At 25.3% G+C, this 17586-nt stretch overlaps 1 protein-coding gene across 1 annotated transcript in view; it reads right to left on the bottom strand.

Moving 5' to 3' along the window:
* The window catches only part of LOC107165992 (uncharacterized), an 80262-nt gene extending 67264 nt beyond the window's left edge, over nucleotides 1-12998 (bottom strand). The window contains exon 1 of the mRNA XM_089220011.1: nucleotides 12650-12998. Coding sequence (XP_089076137.1) covers nucleotides 12650-12761 — 112 coding nt within the window. The 5' untranslated portion in view covers nucleotides 12762-12998. The remainder of the gene's footprint in view (nucleotides 1-12649) is intronic.
* Nucleotides 12999-17586: the final 4588 nt, after the last annotated feature.

The following is a 17586-nucleotide window of genomic DNA, read 5'->3' as shown; positions in this document are numbered from 1 at the left end:
TTACGTTTTGTATATTGTTCATTATAATCACTGCATGTTATTAAAATGGTAATTTTTATTTCATAGGTACTAAAATATTTTAGTGTCTATTAGATTTTGGGTTTTTATACAAATTACAAAATTTAATACTAAATAGTTTTTATAATGTTAATAATTAAAAGCCATACTAGTCAGTTATTATTATTATGATTCCTTATTTTAGTCTCTTGGAATCTTTTGCAATTTTCATAGATCAAATATTAAATTTACTTTGGTAATGGTTATATTTATTTAAATGGTCAGAAAATCGATTTTTTATATGTAATTGTTTACCATTTATAGTAACTTCATCACACTATCGTAATAACTAGAACTAGGATTTATATGCAATAACAAATTTATTGTAAAATATGCATTTAATTTACTAAAATATGCAAAAATAAAATTTTTATTATTCCTAGAATATTATTATTTATTCCTATTACATTGAATATTAGTTTATATTATTACATGCTACTATGATATTAATAATCGTTGTTTCAAATTTTCAAATACGAACGACCGGGGATTTGAACGTAGAATAGATTTATATTGACTGAAACTCTTTTCTACATTTGTTTTAAAAACGACACTGGAAAATTCTTCAACAAATTGATGTAACTTGACTCTTTCACTTTGAATTTTCGGCATTTTATAAAACTGATACTGTTATTAAAACCACTCAAAATTCAAATTATCAAGTATAAGTGTCCGCACATTTGCATAACACACGGCGTACTTACTAATGAAATAATTTTTCACTGTCTCACTGTATACGTCGTCAAACAATGTGTAAGTAATTATATCGGTCATTCAATCAAGTTAAGATTAGATAGGTATTATTTATATTATATTTATACCACAATACAACAGATAAACCAAAAATTATCAATTTCGTGAAATAAACACCATTTAAAATATTAACAATAATTTATAAAAATTTAAAAATATTAGTTAAAAAAATATCAAAAATCTGCAAAAATTTATGAATTATGTTCAAAATATGTCACTCATATTTTGATGTTATAATAGGCAAATTCAGATTCAATTTAAGTTATAAATGCTTCGGAATTTTTTTTTTATGCAATATGTTTGAATATACGTATACATCGTTATAATAGGTACATTTCAATAATTTACTCTTTATATTGGTTGAAGATTATTAAAAATTAAAAGTAAATATTAAAATGTTCCATCTATTTAAGCTATATAAGCAGTTGTAAAAATTAAATGACTATCATAAATAAGGATATCATATTGTAATATAATTCACCAGCTATGATATTTTGAATCAGGTGTAAAATTTCTGAAGTTAAAAATATTTCTTTAAACATAAATGAAATGTTATAGTTTATACAAGAGAATGAGTTGTTACTTGTTGTCAAATAAGAATTTTTGAAAGTTTCTATTAACTTTTCATAGAATCTTTTGTTTCGATTTGTCTTATGTCAGTTAGATGGATAAGTTAGGATTGGCAGTTTTAAGAACAACTTCACCGTTAAATTTTATATTTCATGGTATTTTGATTCATATATTCTATACACCTCCAAATTACTTTATTTCCTGGTTCGTGTTTTTTTTTTTTAAATAAAAGACTTAAACTTTAGTAACTTTCAGTTTTTTTTGATTAATAATATACTCTTCAATTATTATGGTTGTTATTACATGTAGTGTTATTACAAGAATACTCTCAGTATAAACTACAGATACGTTTATACAATGGATTTAATATTATATCAATGCAGTATATCGCGATATTGTAATATCATGACGTGCAATGAAGTGACCCCAAAATTATTAATGAAACGTTTTGATGTGACACTTAACTATAGATGTCTTAATTGATTCGTCTCTGTTATTCTTAAGCCAATTTTTTTTTTTTAATTTAATAAAGTTTATCGTTTGTTTACGTCCATTATAAACAAATAGTTTGGTTAACATGAACTTTTCAAAAAATTAAATAAAGAAATTTTCATAACAAAAAAATACTAAACAATGAACTGGAAAAATGACAATACCATAAAATATCGTCATTATATGCTGGGTTGTTCTTAGGGGGGGGGGAGCAGGGCCCAGGCCTGGGTCTAGTGCTTTTTGCATAAATTTGGAGCCTAGCGTTTGAAAAAAGTGGTAAAATTGGATTTAAAAATTATTTTATTCTCGTAGTAATTAAATTGTATTTTTAAAAAAATTATAGGTACCAAAAATTATATCAAAATAACGAAGTAGGTTTAACTTAAAAATATTGAAATATCTAATAATAACATCATCGTTATCGCAACGAACCAGTCGAGATGATACGGGGAGCGGCCATCGGCTGACTTTTTCGTCTAGTTATTATAATAATTGATTTAAAACGTCGGCATTTTAAGGCTATATTTAGTGCTTGATCTAAAAACATTGATAATAAATAATATTTATTGAGCAAATAGTAAAATGATTTTATTTTGTGTAGTAGTTTTTAGTTTAACGTGTTCGTCTGCTGTTGACATTCGGTCTTGCTGATACAAATATACAATAACATTATTATGATTGGTCGATAACGTGATAAATATTGAACATTTAAAAGTAGCACTAAAATACGAAAACTTAAAATTACTAAAAAAACATCAAAATAGACGTCAAAAAAACTCTTTATTCAAGTTTTTTAAAAAAGACCGTAGTAGCAAGGCCAAGTAAGGCCGATAGTAGTCAAATTGAAAGTCAAATAAATAAGAACTTCCAATTTAGTGATAGTGATAATGTTTATTTTGAAAAAGTTCAATTCAGTGATAGTGATGAATATAAAAACGTTAAGCTAATTGATGATTTAGAACCGAAAGAAGACATCGGAGCAGAAAAATACCAGAAGAAGAAACCTGTGACAACGATGATCCAGGTAACTGGCCACAAAATATTAATGATAAATTACGAATTTAATATATATAGAATTTTTTTTAAGTTTTTTAATAACATTTTAAGCTTGACACAAATTATTGATGTTATGAATTAAAATTGTTATCAACTTTAAGAACATTATTTGAATGGGGTTTGGTAATTTCTTAACGAAAAGTGTATGCAGATCATAGGGACAGTTTAAAATTTTTGTAATTTAAAAATTGCAACTTATTTAAGCAAAAGTTAATGACCCATAACCCTTGTTGACAACAGAATATTGGATAATTAGATTAACTGTCAAGTTAAATTAAGTCCAATCATAATACCAAAGTTAAATTTTTATATTTAAATAGTATATTTTGTAAAATATCAAACAAATTATACAAAAATTGCTTTATGAAATTTTTACAGTTACTCGTGTGATCAGAAAATGAAAACATAGAACAATATTTAAAGTTTTGTATTTGATTTGTTTTAATTTAGAAAAAAATATAATGTTTAACACAAATACAAACCTTATATTCTTTTAGCCATTGACATAAAGGTGAGTTCTTAAAAAATATATCTTATTTTTGGACATTTTGCATTTTAGATTTTACAATATATATTTATTACTTAGAATTTATACTAATGAAAGTTTTATTTGTGATTAGTATTCTATTTAATTTTATAATAATCGATAAAACCTGATTCGTATTTGTGTATTATTACAACTTAACAGATCTTATAAGGAATAGTAGAATAGTATATTGATCGTGAATTATGCACGTTTAAATGCATTGTAAAATTCCATTCATATTTATCACAAAGTATGAGAGTAGCCTAGATATATATATATATATATAAGAATAGATTTTTAGATTTTAAATTTTAAATTTTGGCAAGTATTTGATGTTTAAATTATATTTCAATCAACATAATTTCCACACAAATGAGTGGATATGTATTCTATTTCAATTCTATTTAATGGTTCTAGTTGATAAATAAGTTTTTTAGGTAAGTTAAATATAACGAGTCAGCCAAATTATGGAAACATCTCATTTCTCTTTGAAACTAAGCAAACAAAATGTATCTACTTATTTTCGTCTGTATTCGAGTTGGTGTATTATGTATCATCATTTATTTCAAAGGTCTTGTTTTTAAAAAAAAAATGTTTGAAGCAAAATAAACAAACTATAAAAATTTTTTACATCACATATCACATAAAATAGTAGAAAACCCTGTACGCATCAAGATTAGGTATGGGTGTAGGAAATATGTAACGAGTAAATCATAAGTAAATGAGGTTTGTGTACTTGGTTTTATTGATCTCTTTTTGGAATATTTTACAAAGCGAGTTTTTCATGACAAGAGATCAATGACAATAATTATACCACAATTGTATCTTTTTACATTTTTTTTTTTAGGAATATTCTTCACGTTTTACAGTTAAAATTAGAAAAAATAAATGTTTGAAAGTAGAATAAATTAAGAACTGACAAATGAGTTGTATTTAATGATAACGCATAGTCAATATAAATGTAAAATTCATTGTCTTATTACCTAATGGCTTATATTATTAGATTCTTAGTAAAATTATGGAAATTTTCATTTTCCAACAACAATTTAATTTATTTCTAAGTAGATAAGTAGATAAGTTAAACTGTTTATAAAAACAAATAATTTTTAAATATATTTAAAAAATTATTTTAATATATATGTTGCTCAAATTTTATGAAAAGACTTAAGAATAATATTGTAATGATTATCTATTTCTTAGTTAATACTCAATATTTTAAGTCTGAATACACTCTTAATAGACTAAAAAAAATACTAACCATATATTATACATATATATAATAATAATATAGTATAATATATTATTAAATAATTATAATAATGATAATAATAAATACATAATTTCAAAACCAATACCTTTAATCGCTTGACTAGAAATTTAAAAGTATATAACTAGGTATTTCATCGAAGGATATTATATGGTCTGATGAAATACAAATTTTTAAACAATAATTACCATCAAGTAAATTCTAAGCAAAATATTGATGTTTTATACGTTTGCTCCATTCCTTAATCCTTATAGCTGGTACTAAAAATATTTTGAAAAATTGTAAGCATGTAATATTTGCAGTTTAGTGTTTAATGTAATATATATGTATTAATTTAGGTTTATTATTAGAATTATTTTTTGTATGATTGGTTTAAATTGTTTACAATTTGCCTACGTTCAGATTTTTAGGGACAATACAATATTAATAGATAGATTTAACATTTTTATAACAAATTTGTTTCTAAATATTAATTGGTGCTCAATTGGTTTATCATGAACATTTCAAAATTTCCTGTATAAAACTGCAAGAGTATAAAACGTAAAATTATAATATAACTAATAACTACTTAATAAGTAATAGATAGGTAAAAGGTATATGGTTTAATGAATGTGAATGCGTTGGTGTATGATAACGTGTCAATAATATAAATGATGATATACGATATAAGTATAATAATTTATAATGTGTATTGACCGAACGAGTTCGTACGCTGGAAATTAAAAAAAAAGAACTACCAAAATTATCAAAAAAAATGATATTTACAATAATTATACACTTAATATGGTGAAACTATTTTAATATACTTTAATAGTCAATAGATTTACTTTATAATATTCATTACTATTCAGACAGTCAATTATAAAATAAGACTTATAAGATATCAAATACCTATATTTTAATATATTAATAGGGGTATTTGTGATTTTTCTTCTTCTTGTTTCTAATATCTGTTTTTGTTCCCATTTTTTATTCTTCAATTTCATTTTTATTTTTATTATTTTGTCAAAAAATGCGTTAGGTAGAGAAATTTTCATTTAAGAACAGTTGATTATTTTCCATCCTTTCTTACAGTTATTTAACTAAGATTATCCTCGAATTCGTGAGTCATACGTCGAGAATAGTAATAGTAACACAGGGAAAACATTGTTTAAAAATAAGAAAACTCCGTAAAATTAGATAAAATAGAAACTAAGCAACAAAACATTATTTTGTGATATTGTTGCTCTCTACAACCTTCTTAAATCAAATAATAAATAAAAATATACGATTTTTATTTTATTTGAAACAACCGATTCTTTAGTTAACTAAAATTTATCGAGTCGTTAAAACTATCTAACATACTTGTTGATGTTTCGTTACATACAGGGGCGAATCACCAACTATGCTCACTCACAATTTTATACTTTAATTTATTTAGATTCTGTTATTTTAAGATTTAAATTCTGAGTTATAAAAATGTATGAAAAAAAAATTAATACTGTTAGAAAATTATGAGGTTTGTGGTTTTAGATCAAATATCAAATATATTTAATATTATGGTATATAAAGTGTAATAGATAGAACTGACTTTTGAAATATCTTTTGTTCAAATTAATATTTTTTATTTTTTGTTTTTTTTAAGTGACCTTAGCACTACATGTATAATAAAATGTTTTCTTTGTTTGTTTTTTAGTACCAAAAATAAAATAATTTAAATTGAATAAAATTTTTTTTGGATAAATTCCAAATAGCCTATTTGTAAATCTGATTATAAGGACAATTTTGATGGTAGAAATATTTATCTAAGACAAGTAGTTTATTTTTTAGATTTTTTCGGATGAAATTAATTTGGAACGTAATGATTTTTAAAAAATATGATTTTTGAGGAATTTACTGACATGAGTATATTTCTTAAATTATTTATTTTTACTTATGTAATATTAACATTTTTTTTTTTTTTAATTCAAATAAAGTCTATGACCATTGGTATACTAGCAGTTTAAGGTTAACAATTTTCAAGGATATAATATTTAGATATTATATAAACAAGAACAGATTATAAACTATTTATAAGATTTGTTTTAATTAAAAAGGTCATCGACTTATGGTATCTGGATGGAGAGCTTCCGATATGATATTTGATACCCCAGCTTCTCGTTTGTCCGTTTCATAGAAACAGCATTCGGATACAATTTTTTGATTGATAGGAGTGTACGACAACTGACACATATGGGTGGATCTTCTTGCTTCATCAAGTACTGGTGTGTTAGCGACGTGTGTCATATACTCATTCTATATCTATTTATTGTGGTTTCAATCTTCCTTGAGAAGTCCGTTGGAGAGGGCCATGTATTAATGGTATTTTTGATTTAATTTAGTCTTAAGGTATCTTGTTTCCATGCTCTTAGCCATATATTGTTTGAGGTTATTTTTGATATGGATTTAGCGTCGTAACTATTTAGTCTAATAGCATCATAGGAGGTAATTTCTTGACGAGCTTTTTCGTCAGCTCTTTTATTTCCCAGGATTTGGTTGTGGCTAGAGATCCAAATCAAGGTGATTAGGTGAATAGCCAGTTTGAGATTAACATTTTTTTTTTTTTTTTTTTTTTTTTTGTCAGGTCTTTCTGTTACAGCCAGTATAGTACTTATTATACACAGACAGTTTCTATTAATTATAAAATGCTTACAAATTAATATTTATTACGATAATTCTTATTTTTCAATTAATCATATTCAATGTATGATAAACTATACTTGTTCAATTTTAGATTTAGATATCAACATATAAAAACAAAAATTCAATCGCCTACTTAAAAATATTAACAGTAATATATTTAAAAATTCCTTAAAAAGTAGCATAACAGAATTTGAAAATATAAGGTGTTTAAAGTTTAAGTATACCTAAACATTTGAAAAATCAGAATTTGATTAAACAAAAAAATCTCTTTAGTGGATATAATGGGGATGATCACCCAGTTTATACCTATTTAATTATTATTATGTATACTAGCAGGAAATAGTGAATGACTAGTGAAACGATGCTTTAGCACGACGGGTTCTACTCAAAGGTAATGTAACATTACGTTATACCCGCTTAAAAAAGGACGGAAAAACTGTTCAGCCGAGGGATTATTGTTGGGGCCTCAATTACGTATGCACCACACGTAAGGCGAAACGCCCGTCTTTAGTGAAAGACCAAAGAAGGCATCAGAAATGATTATTATTTACCTGCTTATAGCATCTACCTATATGATTTAATGGTTGTATACTCACGCCTCGTATCACGTACAATACTGCAATGGACGTTCGAATATTCGGACTAGAAAACTATTTTGGTTTTATATCTATTTTTGACCGGTTGCTGAATATCGTTAAACGATGTGTGAAAATATACTATGTATATATTACTCGTATATAGATTGATGTATTGTCCTCGTGCATAAGTCGTCGATGTGGTCACGAAATCCCTCACATAAAAACCCATTCCATTTTATGGACCCACCCTGGGTGAATGTACTTTAATATTATTAGTATTTAATAGAGTGAGGAGAAAGGGAGGTTATTACGTTATAGTATGTCGTCACAGCTCCCTCCGGAATTTGAAAACGATTTTGTTTGATCGCGATGTCACTTTATTCGGTCTTTTATTCTTTTTTTCGAATTTCCTCTTTCAGAAGTGAAGTGACGAAACTAATCGTTTTAAAATGATGCATTTGATTTTTTTTCTTGTAATATTATACATCAAGAATCTAGTTCAAAAGTTCCATATAGCCGATGGAATCTATCGGAAATTGCAAGTATCTGATGTTGTCAAAATTGAGAAAATCTCATTATTCCATGATAAAATAATATGATAGTGATAAATATATTTTGTTGAAAGACAAAGTAGGTATTCTAATGGCAGTTATAATAATTCATAAGTTATAGTGATACATACATATTATAGGTACTTCAATTTATCGAAAATTATATAGTGCAATAATACATAGTTTACAGCTATATGTACATATGTACATATGTATTATACGTGTATATAATTATTTAAGTACTTTGCCACTTTGCCACTTTGGCTTTATATATATATATATACCTAGTATCTACATATAAGTTACAACTATATAGTATGTAGTCAGCATTATGTCTCGCCTTAATATGTTATATCATATTTTAATCTATACAACAGAATTCCAGTCAAAATCGATTGAATGGAAACTATCACTAAAAACGCATTACTGTTTACTAAAACTAATGATCCTATCTTCTTAATATATTTTAAAGCCATTAAATGAAAAACAAGCTTGAAAATATTGGTTTAATTAGTGCAAAAACTTTATTTAATTTCTTTTTTTTTTTTGTAGTTGGTCATATCAATATTTTTATAATTACAAAAATTATTTACAACATTACAAGATCATTACGGGTTAAATATTTTAATTTATTTTTCTAAAGAAATACATTTCAAAACCGTTTTTAGTTTTTGTGTAATAATTTATATATTATGAAAAAATTAAACATTCATTACCGTCTGTTTTTAATAATTTATTGTAAAATATATATTATATTAGGTTTTATTTTTTAGTGTGAGTGATTGCATCAAACTTAAATATTAAATTTAATAACGCAACATATTTCAAAGTATTATTTATTCATTCAATCGTATGAATGAGTTTATTTATTATTATACTAATTATTTTCTTTTATTATTATTATTATTATTATTAATAATAATAAAAATACCGGCGGCGACATAGGCCATTGGAAATATACCAATTATAATTCGACTCAAAAACTATATAATGTTCATTAACATGGGTATTCATTTAATAGATGGGAGGATAAGATCAACGATTGGTATTATACTTTAATGCTTTGTTAATCTAAAATATTAATAACATTAAAAATAAATATCTTGTTATATCCATTATATTATTATATGAATAACTTTAATTTATTTAAGGTCCAAAAAATACTGAAAAATATATAAGTAATGAAAATTAAGAGTGTAAATAGAAATACAATTTATTATTTGTAAACTAATATGTACGCATTATCGGTGTTAATATTACATTTATTTATTTGCATTTCTTTGACTAGTGATTTTCAGTTTTCTTTCAGATACTAAGGGTAAAACAATAACATATTGTCATAACTATTTCCGTTGTCGTATTATATTCACACCAAGTGTTTATTATTCCAACAGAATTAAATCTGTTCTTAGTGAAATATATATTGTTGTATAGTAATAATACATAATAAAGCACAAAAAATAATAATATAGTAATAACAAACAAACCCGTTAAATTGTTGTTGCAATAATATAATATATATATGAGAAAAGTTTTTTGACTCGAAATAATTTACTTCTAAAGCGCACAGCAAACATAATATAACTGTTAATATCTCTATAAAATTCATTGGATTCAAAAACATATTTCGTGCGTATCAGCGTGAGCTATAAGACGTTTTTTATGAATCGTTTTCGAATTTATGTTTATAATATATATGTGTGTGTGTGTTTTGGGTATATAAATCTAGAAAAAACAATTATTATATTATATTCTATAACGCACTCACCAGATTCATAGCGTTGTGTGCAAGGAAGTATTTGATCCTTAAGATTAACCCACGCCCCACCCTTTGTAGCCTTTCCTCGAATATATACACATATATTATATAATAATAACACATTACTTTATAGTTCATCATTAGATCGTTTAAAAGTATTTCTAATATACATACTGAAAAATAAAATAAATATTTTATTTTATTTTATTTAAAAAAAAAACTCATTTAAAACTTTTTAAAGAAGTTTTTTGTTTAATATAAGTTACACAACGTGAAATAAAATATAAGTGATTAGATATTTTTTAAATAGTCTAGTTACAATAAGAATTAGTATTTGTTAGTTTTACCATTGATTATAGGTATTATATGTTGTATGATCAATACTACTATCTAATAGTAGGATATATTAAATCTATTTTTGCAAATTACTTAGTCAGTTATGTTAAGTTGAATTTCTATACAAAAATAGATTATTAAGTATTAATCTCATATTAAATATTAATATTAATTGGAAAAAAAAGAAAATATAAAAATTAAAAAAATTAAATAGCAAACGAAAGTGTTAATAATTCGTGGCTGCTTTCCTCAAAAATGGCATGTATTATGTATAAATGCTATTAAAGATATGATTTATTTTTTAAATAATTTATATATATCTGTTTCACATCTGCTTGTTGTGCCAAAGTGGTATAGATTGTAGACTGCATTTAAAAATTAAAGATAAATATCATATTATAGTGTACGAGTATCTATATAAGACTAATATATATGTTATTAAATCTGTGAAATTATTTTGATCATATTAATATCAGTGTTTGAAAATGTATGCTTTCTTGTTTGCCTATTTACAATTTTATCAAATTCCTATGCGCACAAAATTTTTTTTATTAATTATAATAATATTAAGTACCTATAACTGGATAACAATAACCCTTACCAATAATCGAGAAATTATAATGTATCTAATAAAAGTTAATAATTTTTTTTTTAAATTTTAAACATAAGACATTTCTAGCCTAAGGCTATCTACATGTAAATCTAAATATATTATTATAGCTACATAAAATCGTTGGAAAAATTAATTTTAACAAATATTTTAAATGTATTAAGTTTCAAACATTACGTAATTTTGGGTCCTAAGATATTTTTCAATTCAGATTTTTATTTTTATTTATTTATTTATATCTACGAAAATATTTTTTTACGCGTATCAATAATTATTGAACAATTTTTGTTTTTATTTTAATTACGCGGCTCATGTTGAAAAAAAAACCAATTATCAGAAAATCAAAATTAATTAACATTAATTTACAATAATATAAATATTTATGATATTGTTCAACGGAAAAAACCTAACCAACAATGTTATGATGATTTTTAAAATAACAAATAATCAAAATATATCAGCTAAACACACGAAATTTGGTGCCCGAGACTCGTTCAATTCGGTACACACGTGATATGTGGTGATCATAAATTTAAATACAGCTTTGAATCAATAATGCGCATCTAAAAAAAACGATTGTATATGCGAGTAAACGTTTATTCAAAACCACGTTTGCTGACTATAAATCGTCTACCACAGTCGTCTGTATAGTTTAACCTACGTTGAAAACGTATGTATACTCGCACTATTACAAGAAAATAAAAAAACTACTATTTCTTTTTCGATCAGCATTTCTTTTACTACCCCTCAAAAGAAAAAAAAAGTCTTCCCGGAAAAATAAACAACAGCACTGCAGTAAGTACATGTGTAAGACCAATATTATACGTATTCTTATAATAATTATAATATAGCGTTTCGTTCGAAGGGATGCCGACGAACACATATAAAATGTATAGAATGACAGAATTATATTTAACGTTATAAAAATAAGTGGATGGTAGTAGCAGGCGATATTATTTTAGCAATAACTCGAATGGTGATTTTTAGATTATCTAATATTTAATAGTATCTAGTAATCTCATAGACCTTATACTGAGTATAAGGTCAATGAGTAATCTAGTCTATAATATCTTATAGGTGCTAGAATATCGTGAGGGAAATAAATTATGGTATATTATAAAGTAGATTATATAAGACGGTTAAACGTGTACGATATTAAATGATATCATGAAAAAAAAGACCTGGGTATCATGAGGTGTAAAACATTTTAACGTTTCTATTGAAAGTGTGCTGGTATATTAAATTTAATAAACTTTTAGTCTCGATGTTATATTATATACCTACACGATTTTTTTTTTTAAACATCAGCTCTTTCGCTTTTTTTTTTTGTTTGAGAATCTTAAGAAAATCGCATCACACATTCACATTCACACATTGTCAAATGCAGTTTTTACGAGTAATGATGAGGCGGTGAGAAGGTATTGTTTATTTACCGTTTGTCGCCGTCCAGTCGGTTGCTCGTGCCCAGCGATCCGCCGCGCCCGCAGTCCGCCGCAGACATATGGCCGCGATCAGTGCGAAAACCACGACGGACGTTCGGGCCATAATATTATTATTGCGTCAAGAGCCAAACGTCGTATTTGTCGTCGTCGTCTGTGAAGGACTGCAAATAAAAACCGGATCGATGTGCTTGACGGCGCCGGGGCCAATATAATATTATACGTAAAATAACGATAATAAGCCTGTCGTCGTCGTCGTCGTTCCTTCTTCGAGTCGTGTCGTGTCGAACGTAAATCGACCGCGTGCGGACTGGTTCGCTCGTCGGACGAAAATTAAAAAGGAACATTAATTATATATTATTATGTATGTTATAATTTATATATAACGCTATCGTATGATACGAAAATTCGTATACGGATTTGTAATCAGTGGCGGCGGCGACCTGAGGGCCAGTGGTTTCCAAAATGGCGTTCGATCAGATCTAACCTGTTATAATCGATGATAAAAGACTGATTTGTAATTGATAATTGAAAAAAATAAAAATTGCATTCGTTGAATTCATCAATACCTAAGGATCTACATTGTGATGTATTATTGATGTGAAAATAAATACAATTTTACTGTTGTAACGTTCCCCCTTCCTCCTGTCGCACCTGTCGAAAACATTGAGTTAGTATAACTAATCATATGCCATGGTTCAAAATTAAATTCTTGTTCATGGTTAACTGTGCTAAGCTTATATATCGTATTAGTTGTAAAACAAATTGTTTGAAATTATTATTATGTTACTCTAGTAAATAATACATACATATTATATAATACATATTGGTATTGTTTGATATTGGAAAATTCACTTACTGAACTTTCATGTTTCATTTTAAATTTATAAATTTAATTCTTATAAGGTTTAATCGTTGGTTAATTATGGATTTTTTTGTCCGGCACTGGCGTCGAAAATTACGCTTGGTCAGAATTTGTGTTGACTATAACTTTGTTTCGTACTTACGTACTTACTCACGCTTAGTGTACCTACATTTTTATTCCAATCATAGTTTATACTATACTGAAAATATTAAGCAATTTTACATCTTGAATTATGACTATATTAATAAATTATATTTAAAAATGCTATAATCATTTACCATGGACTTCAGTGCCATCAAAAATACCGAGTAATATGATTACTGATTTTTAATCGCAGGGAGATTAATTTATAATAAAATTATAAATGTATGTTTTATTGTTTTCGGAATTGAAAAAATTGTAACTTTCGTAACTTCTAATTTTTAAATTGACCGTATTTTTTAATCGTGATAATATTACTTAATTCGTATTTTCTTATGTATTTACACGATGCAATGAAAATGTATCAAATTAAAAAAATTGGTTGGCGATGAACAAGGACTAGGGTTAGATTTGATTTGAATAACTAATTGAATAACAAAGGACTACGCCTACATGATATCAATTTGTAATAATCACTATAAACATGTGTTATTTGACCCATCAATATATAAGTAGTGGTAAGTGCCATATTTTTATACAAAAAAGCTGTGAATTTTAAGGTATATAATACAGTTATATTTCCACGATGATGAGTACTGACAGAAAATTTGATAGTGTGCACATTTGAAGTTTGAACATGCTTACACACATACCTATATTTAACTTTGACGAAGATATTTACGGGAATCCGCCAAAATATATTATAATGTAGGAAGGAAGATAATATTAATTATCGTGAGAAATATTTCACTATCTATCAAATTAAAGGTATTGTTGTATTATTTTACTTGTATTAACTACTATATACTATATTGTGTTATGTACGAAACAAACAAGCTTTTATCTTAAACTGTTTATATGTGAGCATAATATGTAAATCTGTTATATTAATTACCTATTAATAGAATATCAAATTTACAGTCACACTGAGTTATATATTACGTCTAATCACGTACATTGCATATATTTTATTAAAACCAAAATTCAAAGAAAATATCAATATTTTTAAAGTTTCTTTTATTTATTACTTTTACTTTTTAAAGTAAATACTGAGTTTGTTAACTAAATGTAAAAATGCTATGCATGTTATTATTTAAAGCTTGTAGTTTATACTTTGTAAATTTACATAGTTAACTATATTATATTTATAAAAAGTTTCACAATCGTCATTTGTACTGAAATTGAAATTATATTTTCGAAGAAAAAGATACAGTACGATTATTTATTTAATTCCTCTAAACCTTTGTTTTAGGATAATTAGAAGAAAAAAATGTATGTATATATTTTTTATTAAATAGGTAATTAACAAGACAATTCAATCGCTTAAATTCGTAAGATATACAACTATCAAATAGTCATTTTTTTAAATAGTACTATATTAATTATATGTTTAATAAATTTGTATTTTAAACTATCTATTGAAACGTTACAAATAGGCATAATAAATATTAATCGTTAGAAAATATTTTAGTAATCACTGATCTAGTAATTAATATGTACATATATCTGTTTTTTGTATTGATAATGAATTTTACATACGGCGCGATGAAATGCGAACAGGGTGGGCTGGCGATCGGTACATTAACGAGATTGATTAGATAAACTGATCAGAACAATCGTACCAATGAACTTAACTCGTTGGTCGGTGAACTTTTCAATCAAAATTTAGTTGGAAACACAAATTTTATTATATACAAGTGACTGCGTAATTTTATCAATTCCATACTAACACATCAAAAGCGATACGCATGATGGTTGTAATTAGTCTTAATAAATATTATATTATTAACATATTACACGTGTTGTGTAATTACTCATTAATGTTATCCACATATTCAATGATATAATGTTAAAGTTGTGAGTCTTGTTAAGTCATAATTTCGGCATTTGATCGTATTTTAATTATTTTTTATTACAAGTTGTCCTTAGCTAAATATTTATCTTATTCATACACATACACACATAATGTGAAACCAATAAATAATATTATAAAATATAAATTTAAATTCTTAAAATTAAGTATTTAAAATATAATTTTTTAGTTAAAAAAATTGTTTTTCAATAAATAAATCTATCAACATAATTTAAAATTCAGAGAGTTAGTAAAATGTATTACGGTATCGTACATCTATTAAAATGGAATAAGAATTTTAAAGTAGTATAAACTAATTTAATGTACATATTATACTATATGAATACTATGATAGTATTAATATGAATACATGTTTATAGTGTATTATTTTTTTTAAAGAAATTAAGAATGAATAGTACATCTAATACCTTATCATGTCATACAGAAAAACCATAGTATTTTATACGAAAATTGTATGAAGATTAATAATATGACTAACAATAAATAAATTACTATAAATTATAATCATAATAATCTATTTAGCAAACAAATACAAATTTAATGACTTCTTATCCAATCTGGTTTATATATTATTTATTAGAATTTTTAATACTTAAATTAACTTTTCAGTGCATATGAAAAATATGGTATTTTAAAATAATTTAGTATAATTTATTAATCAAATATTGATTTAAAATTAAAATTCAAATTATATTGCACTCAGTTGATGAAAACTCCTTATAAATATAATGTAAACATTTTGCATAATAAATCATATTAACACCTTTGTATAACATCTTTAAATTACTGAAAGAAATAAAATATATACTTATACAAATCAATAGAACAATTAAAATAGTTGTAAACGCTGACCTGATTAATCGTCAATAGATAAATAATACATTTTTACCTTAAATCGACTATGAGTGAATAAATAAAATTCATGTAATAATAATTTAATGTTACAAAATATTGACGTTAACTTACCTTACACTATAAATATTAAATTTTGTGTGTTGAATATTTTTGGTGAATTTCAGAGACTCTTCTCAAAATCTGGTAGTTAATCTTTTTGTCACTAAGTCCATACTTCAGCCATAGCTCTTTTAGCGTGTAATTAAACATAAAACTTTAAAATCGGTACCGATTGTTAAATAAGTGTTTCTGTGTTAACAAAATCTATGAATATCAATATTATAATGTAAAAGTGTACAACAGAATAATAATATTTTAGTGCTAATATCATATATCAAGGTTGGTAAACGGTGGTGGTTTTACATCATTATATATTAAACGGAAGCCGTAAACGCGGAATTTCTATCAAAAACAAAAACAAAGAATAAATATTTGAAATTTTTTTTGATTTATAATTCAACAAAACTACATCAATTTGCTTGCTCAATTGTTTGTCAGAATTTTAATTAACATCATGCAAAACCAATTATTAAAGACTATATAATTATTTTTACTGTTGGGTTTGTAAAATTGCCTAGTAGCAGTAAATTGAATGAATATTTAAGCATTAATGAGTCGCAAACGGATTACTCAAATTGAATTCTGTAAACGTTAAAATTATTTTTTTCAATATGTTTATAGATTTTCGTTATCGAAAATAGGTATTGCCATTTGAAAATCGAAAATTGATAGTGTTTTACAAAATAAGGGAGGAAGTTAAAACTATCAAAATTGTAACACAGTATAAAATATTAAAACCTAGAAAGTTAAAAAAAAAATGTATTTTAAAATTCCTTATACTTCCCGAGATATTAACTGGTTCACGATAAAAAAATCCCCCTGTATAAAAAAGGTATTTTTTGCTGGTATCTCAACAGATAGGTTCGAGATACAGAATTTTAAAATAGACTTTATAAATACCTATGTTTATATACATTATCAAAAATAAAAGCAAAGAATGTTTAAAACTAACAATGAGATACGTAGGAATGTTGTAGTGATTCGACTTTTTAATTCGGTGACAGTTCAAACAACTTATATAAAGAATTTCTTAAACGATTGTATTTTATTAAACTTTTTTTAGTGATACAATTTTCTCCATTCTCAGCTCCAGTTGCT

Source organism: Diuraphis noxia, unplaced genomic scaffold (assembly GCF_037042655.1).
Source record: "Diuraphis noxia isolate RWA-SAM2 unplaced genomic scaffold, SU_Dnox_SAM2 contig0002, whole genome shotgun sequence".
NCBI lineage: Eukaryota > Metazoa > Arthropoda > Insecta > Hemiptera > Aphididae > Diuraphis > Diuraphis noxia.
The sequence above is the reverse complement of the archived record's forward strand: the minus strand, read 5'-3'. Positions and strand labels throughout refer to the sequence as shown.